This window comes from Fukomys damarensis, unplaced genomic scaffold (genome assembly GCF_012274545.1).
Source record: "Fukomys damarensis isolate Sample0158 unplaced genomic scaffold, DMR_v1.0_HiC HiC_scaffold_13, whole genome shotgun sequence".
NCBI classification, from domain to species: Eukaryota; Metazoa; Chordata; class Mammalia; order Rodentia; family Bathyergidae; genus Fukomys; species Fukomys damarensis.
The window spans coordinates 23,152,551-23,160,780 of NW_022900925.1; the positions used below are offsets into that span (position 1 = coordinate 23,152,551).

Here is an 8,230-nt window from a genome sequence, read left to right on the forward strand (position 1 = left end):
TAATCATACAAGTGTCTGTAAGGAGCTAGAATGATGTGGTTGCTCAGTAAATAGCATTTGTGAATTTTATTCCCTTACCTCACATCCGGGGTGGACTTCTCTTCAGGCATGGGTCTTGTTTGATCTTCTTAGTTTACACAAGAAAGCAAGTTTCTGGAGGCACTACGGACCAGCAGCACTTAAACGGCTATTTCATTATCAGCACAAGGTGCACCGCAAGTTAAAACCGTAAGGATAATCATGTACCACCAACTGGCAAAACCTCTGAGGGTTGTTGATTCTTTCTTGGGCAGGTGGAAAGCCCAGTAATTTATGTAAATGCAAGTGGGATTACGTTTAGCAATCCTGGGGGAACAAGATAACACTTGGTTTCCACTTGAATCTTCTGTGTATGAACATAACATTGTCTTTGTCTCTCGTACCAACATGGTTTCTGGAGAATACTTATGTGTTTACTTTATCTCCCTCCTCTAGAGTAGAAGCTCCTTAAGAGAAAGTAATGCCTGACTTGATCTCACCACACTTCCTGTGTTTAGAACAGGTTATGGGACATCAATGAGCATTTTTTTGAAAAATGAATGAAGCTTTTTATTCACTAACATTCATATGGTGGGATTCAAGTGGAATTTGAATCTATTTGGGCCTCCTGTTCTGACAACTTAACAGCAGTTCCTGCTGGCTTAAACCACCATCAAAAGGCATGGCACAATCATGCATGTACAGACCCACTGTGAACATGTTAAAGACCCCAGTATGCATGCTATGCAGTCCCATCTTCAACCTCTTGTTCCAAAAAAATCCCTCTATCTCTCCTATCCTGCTGTCCTCTCTGCTGCTGCCATTTAGTCAGAATCCCCACTTACATCTCTCACTCCTCTCTCCTCGTATATTCATTTAATAACTACTGAAGATAATAAATACCCATCACTGAGCACTAAACACCAAAGATAAATACAGCCTCATCCTAAGCATACTCAAGGAATTCACAGGAGAAAAAAGTCTAGTACTACTAACAATACTTAAGAATAATATGATTAGGGGAAAGGAAAGAAGGGAAAGGAAAAAGTGGAAACTAAGTCTTCATAAATAGGGAGGGGTGGAGGGGTTGAAGGGAGGGGAATGGGGAAAAATAAGAACCAAGATATATCATGTAAAGGTACAAATTCCCAGTGATGGATGTCACCATATCGTATACCTAAAATGTACCAATAAACTCAATGAATAAAAAAAGAATAACATAGTGTGATAATCGCTATAACAGGATGAGTACTAAAAGAAAGTCACTTCCTCAAGGGTTGAAGTTGACAAGTTTAAAAGGTGTGTTGGTCACCTTTTCACTGCGGTGACAAAAATACCTGCTCAGACCACAATCTATTGTCTGCATTGTTTTAGGCCTGTGGCCACGCAGAAACATCATAGCAGAAGAGTGTGGTAGAGGAGAGTTGCTCACCTCATGGTAGCCAGGAAAAAGAAAGAGGGAGGGGAGAAGGGGAGGAGGAGAGGGAGAGGGGGGCAAGATATACCCTCCAAAGTCATGGCCCCAGTGGCCTACTTCCTCTAACTACACCCTACCTCCTAATAGTTCATTCACCTATGAACTCATTACCAGTGAGTTAACCCATTGATAACGTTAGTGTCCTCATGATCAAACAATCTCTTGGGCCCCACCTCTGAATATTGCTGCATTGGAGATCAAGCCTTCCATACATATGTCTTTGGAGGACACAGCACATTTAAACCATAACAAGAGGTGGCATTTAGGCTGAGCCTTGATAGATAGGAGAAGTTTGGAAGAGTAGAGAAGGGAAGGTAAAAAGAATGCCAAGTTCAAGGAACAACCTGAGTTGTGGGTAAAGCACAATGTACTTACTAGCCGAGGTGCAGCAACCAGAACAGCCCAGAGTGCTTGGGTGGTGGGCAGCAAGAGAGTAGGCAGGGAAATAGGCTTGGACCCATTGCCAAGGCTCTGAAGGCCCCACTCTAATCTATAGGGCCAAATAAGTACATGCTTAGGGAACCCAAAATAAAATCAGAAATGAGCACATCTAAAGAGAAGTGAGTTAAATTTTGACATATCTTTGACTTTTGTCTGATTTCAAAAAAAAATCTTTATATCAGGCTGTAGTATTTTTAAATCTGGAATTACATATCAAAAATATCACTAACATTCTTGATGGTTAGGGTCTCTAAAGGTTTTTCTCAGGCTATTGCTCTGTTGCAGAAGTTAGATACCAGCCAATCTGGGGTAGGCAGAACTGAGTTATAGCACTTTGTAAAACTGCTCTATGCATGTCTTATAACTGTACCCTTAACCCCCTTAGAGTCCTAGCAATTTACGAGGTCAGTCAGTTGTTTGCCCAAAAGACCTCTAATGGTGGCATTTCAGGAACAGTGACAAATGAAGCAAAATATGGAGGATCTCTTCCTGTAGCCCCAGAATTAAGAACTGGGACCCCTTTCTAAAATGAAGTCAGCCATCTCCCTCAGAGGCCTGTAAAAAGGTTGCAGACTAGTCCTGCTGCCACTAACCAGCGTAGGCATCCTCCTTAACTGATATCAAGTATCTTTTGGAACATAACATTCACAGCCAAAAGTTACAAATCTCTCCCCTGCTATCCACCCCATTGGGGAAGAAAGAGGGCATGTCCTCTACCATCTGACCAACAGGGAGAATGTTTTAGAAAATCATGCACCTAGCTTCGAAGTGCCTACAAAAAGGAGGAAATGAAATCTTGCTGCTAGGCTACCCGGTTCCTACAGCCCCACCCCCAGGTCCACCCCAGTGCTGCAGGATGAGACACATGTTTAACATGGATGTCAGGCATTTCGGTTCACAGAAATGAAGTTGGGAAAAGTGAAATGGAAGATAATACATACATCATGCAGGCAAAGAGAACCACACCCATGCTGGCGTCCTGCAGCAGAGAGACAGACTACACCAGAGGGGAATGAGGAGGACTACTATGTGTCACCCGCAGATGATGGAGGAACACCCTGCTAGCCCTCCCAAATGCCTCACCATGCCCTCAATTACAGAGGTGAGAGTCCCAGAGCAGGGAGGGTAAAGAGAAAGAGCAGACTGTACCCTTGGCTACCTAGCACCCAGCTCCTCCATTGTAGTTTCTCCGTGAGTATATCCTTCATGCCTAGAACATATTCTTCCTGCCTGGCCACAGCAAACAATATAATACTTGTGTTGAAAATGAATGAACAGATGCAAATGCAGATAGTGCTCATCTCCCACCCCACCCCAGATTTTCTGATTTAGAAGTCTTACTTATCGTCTGAGGAGGGCGTTCCCTTGGCACAGAGCTTTGCTTAATTAATATGGAGATGTGGTGTGGGTCTCCAGCAATGTCAGTTTCTGGGCAGGGCTGGGTCTTCCGCACACTGTAGACCCGCCTCCGGCCCTGCATTCCAGCTCAGTTTATACCTTCCTGGGTGGAAGGTATAAACTGCAGGTCTCTCCGCCGTGCTGCGTGGTTACCGAAGACTTCCAACAGCAGCATGAAGTTGGGAAGCCTCCTTCTTCTCGTGACCCTCATCACCCTCAGCCTAGGAGTGCAGGAGCTACAGGCCGCAGTGAGACCATTGCGACTGTTGGGTGAGTCTAGTTCCAATCTTCTTGGAATGAGAGAGCCAGAAAAATAGGACATCAGGAACCATTTCATACAGGAGGAGGAGGGCAAGAAAGGAGAAAAGGAAAGAAGTTTTCCTTCAGGCTCTCCTTGATGGGCACCACCGCATTCCCAGGAGCAGAATCTCTCTTCGGCCTCTACTTTCTCCTTTCCTTTCTCTGGGTCACCCCTTTATCTGAACTCTCCACGCCTCTTCCGCCCTCTCATCAGCCGTTCTCCATTCCCCAGTATCTCTTTCTCGACCCACTTCTTCCTTGGATTGCCTAGAGAAGATACTTTCTTGGCCATGTTAAACATAAATTTTCTTAATCTCTTCTCCTTTTACTATTTTTTTCTCAGAGGATATTTATTTGTTTATTTGTTTATTTATTTTGGTACTGGGGATCAAACTCAGGACCTTGCGCTTGCCAGGCAGGCAGCAGGACCACTGAGCTAAATCCCCAGCCCTTGAAGGATTGTTCTTAATTCTCTGTCCTTACTTCCCCTTAACTCACTCCTTAATCCAATTGAAGATTGGCCACAGCCTCAATTTCTGCTGCATGAGTCTCCTGAGGCGTCTCTCCCGGGTCCCGTGGACAAATGTCCTGACGTTCCTCAATTGCAAAGTCTTTAACCTCTGCAGCCTTTGATGCTATTTTCCACTCCCTCTATTCTCCAACTTTTTTCCTTGCCTATATTATCGTTCACAGCATGTTATTTTTCTCCTAAATATTGCTGGATCTAAAAATGTTTCTTGCATATATTCCATTCCACCTCCCACTGTTTCCGACCCTGATTACCCATGCTTGGACCATGGCAATAGCTTCCTAACAGCTCTCCCTGCCGCTCTGTGTATTGTGCAGTTTTCTTGCTTGTTGAATCCCATACCATTTTTGTTCTCACACCAGAACCACATCCTTCTCTTGGCCTTTTAAATAAAGTCCCAAGTTCACAGGTCCTGGAGACCTGTCTGCTCTCTGGGGCTTTGTCCCTCTCATGCTTTTCCTGTTTAACTTCCAGGTGCTTCATATTTTCCCTCCTTTTGCCTTTCCTCCCGGATTCCTCTTATTTCAGAGTAAGGAGTGAGGCAGATGAGGGGTCCTGAGTGCAAGGCTTAAGAAGTTGCTCCTTCTCAGGGTCGTACAAGTATCTCCTTAAATCATGTGCCCTTGGCATCTCACTGGCCTTCCCCTGTCCCAGCCCTGTTGCGTTTCCTCCTTGTGAACTTTTGCTAGTAATTCTTCTCTTTCCTCACAACACTCCACTTGCCCATCCCTCCCCCAGTTCTGCCTTTAAGGTTCTGTACTTCAAGATTCACCTTTTCTGATTAATCTAATTGAAACTACTATCTCTTTTGAGCTCTTTGAGTCTTCAAATCTACCTTTCCTTTAGTACTTTATAAGTCATCTCCATTGTTAGACTTGAAGCTGCACGTTTTACATCTTGTGTTTCCTGAATAACTTCTTCTATGCTTTATGCATAGTAACAAATCAATAGAGGAATACTTAATAAGTGACCAAGGTGCTGTGAGTGGAAACGACAGGTCTTCAACCTTCTCATCACAAATCAACAACAATTACCAGAAACATAGTGGAATCACACTGGTTTTCTCTGAGGTCTATAAAGTGCATTGTAGACATTCCACCAGTCCCGTTCTTATCCCTCTCGGACACTGCTAATCACCCATGACACTTCTTGTTTCTAAGCCTGAACAAGGCACCAGCCTGCTCAAGATAGCATGAGACAGCCCCCTTTGTGGATTAGTCTTGTGCTGGAGAATGATCCTCGTTTCTTCTTCAGTATTCTAGGCCCCATTGCACAGATGAGAAAATAAAGGTCCGGAGAAATCCAGAGATAGAATTAGACTGAGAAATTCCTAATAATGAGTAGCCCAACAAAGCACAGCATACATACATCCAGAGGACTGCATAGTATTTTGCTAGAAGCCCCTGGGAGGACTTAATCAGATTTTTAGACCTGCTTCATTGGTCCTCAAGAGCAATAATAAGTCTCTGCGAATTTGAGGAGCCTCCACTCAGCTCAAAAACAGCTCTTTGGAATCTGGAGGTGCACTCTTCATGTGGGACAGTGTCACCACGTGAGAGAGCAGCAGCACAAGCCTAGGCACCAAGCAGGTCTAGGATGGATCCCACTTCTGCACCTACTAGCAGGCCAGCCCCAGCTGCAAAACCTATAACATGGGACTAATTAAGACTCACTATACAGGGTGACTGCAAGCCATCCTTGATGGTGTTCAGTAAATGCAAGTCTCCTCTTCTCTGTTCCATTTCCTGTAGTGTGAGGAAGTAAAGACATTTAGAGGGGCCTCTTTGCACTGCCCACAAACACAAGCCCTCTATCCTCATATCTAAACTAGGTTTAAGTTTATTGACATTCAGTGAATACACTGTTTCTAATGGAAATACACAAGATGTTAATGACTATCATGCTGAGAGTAGTCGTCATTTGGGAATTATATTAAGTGCTTAACTAGAAGAAAAAAGGCAGAATTTACTCCTTAATCAAAAGCTGCCATCTTCTTGAACCTTAAGCACAGATGTTTTCTGCTGTTCTGTTCTTATGTAGGCACCTGCGCTGAGCTCTGCAGAGGTGACTGGGACTGTGGGCCAGGGGAGCAGTGTGTCAGCAGTGGGTGTAGCCATACCTGTGCAGCAAGTTAAGGACAGGTAAGAACATCAGGCCTTGCCTCCTTTCCCAAACCTTGTCCACCCCAGGCAGGTTGTACACTTGGCTCCCGTGGGACTTCCCAGAAATGGAGTGGGACAGAAGCCCACCTGTCTCCCTGTAGCCTTTCCCTTTTCACCCCGAGGAAAAGACATATCCAGCATGGGATGGTGGTTTCCAAACCTTTATTATTTATTTATTTATTTATTTTTAATTTTTTAGTACTGGGGATCGAACTTAGGGCCTTGTGCTTGTGAGGCAGGCGGCAGAACCACTGAGCTAAATTCCTGGCCCTGCAAACCTTTAAAATAATTTTCTGACAATATCAGGCTGTGTTTGGTTAAAATTATCTGTAATCCTCCATCCCAAATTGATGCCTACTTAGTTCTGTGGTGCATATTTTAAATACACACAAATATATAACATGCTTTTTAAAAACTGGAATCTTGTTCCTATTTGGATTTCTCAATTATCTTACTTAAAAATAGCCAGTGGACATCTTAATATCAATACTGATACCCCCTACTGACAAAAAAATAATGCACAACAAGGCGGGTCTTTGTCTGTTGACAAGATCCTCCCCATGTTTTTGCCATAAGATGTTCTGTTCAAGCAATGTAACTATGTGAGTGGGATAATGTTTCTACCTAAGGTTTCAAGAATGTCTCAGTAAGCATGCTCACCCAGTAGGTGGGCCCACTCCCTTACCCCATAGTTCTCTATACAAGGTTGCTTCCATTCCTGTTCAGGGCTCAGACTTCGGAGCACAAACTCCTCTGAGCCTGCAGGGGTCATCAAGTTTGGATCCCACCATCTCTCCGACGGATGCCCTCAGTTTCTTCATCTCTGGAGACCTTCAAATAGCTGTAACACTTGGTTGCAATGCAGAGCATTAACACTTGGCTACAACGCTGAGCTGTAGCACTTTGCTGTAACATTATCCTATCATCTGTGCGAGCCTTACAATTGACCATATATGCTCAGCAGCCTCCATTAATACATATTTAAGCCATTTGTTATTTTTATATGTTTAGCATGGCTGCAATAAATAATAAATTGGACAATGCCCCTTTATTGATTTCCTTGGGATAAATTCTAAGAAGTGTATTTGATGACCAAAGAGTATGCTCATTTTCAGCCTTAGTTGGACATTTTCATATTGATCTATGAGGACCTCCTTCCTGTAAAAACATTTTGGGAGCCTCAGATGAGAGGTTCTTTACTTTTAGTAACCGTTAATTGGAAAAAAATCTCAAGAAAGGGATACCATGATACAATTTTGACTACAAGTTAAGTTGCATTAAACACAACAAAATCAGGATATAGTTTTTAAAATAAGCCATCATACATTCAGAACATATTATTTGTCCACATATGATCTTTTGCATGCCTAAGGTCTTGTGTGATACCTGCAGATATTTTGGAGCTTCAGAATTGAAAACTATTGCCTTTCAATTACATTCTGTTCAGTCAGGCTCAAAATTCAGCAGGTCTCATGTATAATGTATATGTCCATTTATCAGATAAAGACTTATGTGTTATGTTCTCTAATAGCTGTTTATCTCTTTCTGAAGCTTCTACTGGCAAATATATGACTACAGTCTTCAGAAGTTCTTGCCCAGAAAGACAGATGGAAGAGGGAGACATGGATGGAGACTACAGCAAACATGAAGGAAAGGGAAGAGGAGGTGTTTCTTTTAATAAATCATGATTGTAAAAGTAGCCACACTTTATTTCATTAGAGGTGATGGTGAGAAAGGCAAAGAGGACACACGACACTTGCTGGGCACTTTCTGTCCAATGAGAACTATGTCAGATTCTCTGTAAGCATTATCTAAGTTATTCTACCCTCCTCCTTGGGTACTGGGGATTGAACCCAAGCCCTTTACACTAAGCTCACCCCGGCTCTATCTTTTTTTTTTTTTTTT

At 43.1% G+C, this 8,230-nt stretch overlaps 1 protein-coding gene across 1 annotated transcript; it reads left to right on the plus strand.

Annotated features, from left to right (window-relative positions):
- The first annotated feature begins 3,489 nt into the window (after nucleotides 1–3,489).
- On the plus strand, nucleotides 3,490–7,947 carry LOC104864084 (protein Wfdc21-like). The gene is made up of 3 exons (XM_010626844.3): nucleotides 3,490–3,604; nucleotides 6,204–6,304; nucleotides 7,877–7,947. The coding sequence occupies exons 1-2, from the start codon at nucleotides 3,508–3,510 to the stop codon at nucleotides 6,296–6,298; spliced, it is 192 nt and encodes a 63-aa protein (XP_010625146.1). The 5' UTR covers nucleotides 3,490–3,507; the 3' UTR covers nucleotides 6,299–6,304; nucleotides 7,877–7,947.
- Nucleotides 7,948–8,230: the final 283 nt, after the last annotated feature.

Bases quoted from the DNA above. Each gene is read 5' to 3' on its own strand.
- LOC104864084 (XM_010626844.3), top strand. From the start codon at position 3,508: ATGAAGTTGGGAAGCCTCCTTCTTCTCGTGACCCTCATCACCCTCAGC. The intron at 3,605-6,203 runs GTGAGTCTAGTT...GTTCTTATGTAG, and splicing joins GAGACCATTGCGACTGTTGG to GCACCTGCGCTGAGCTCTGC.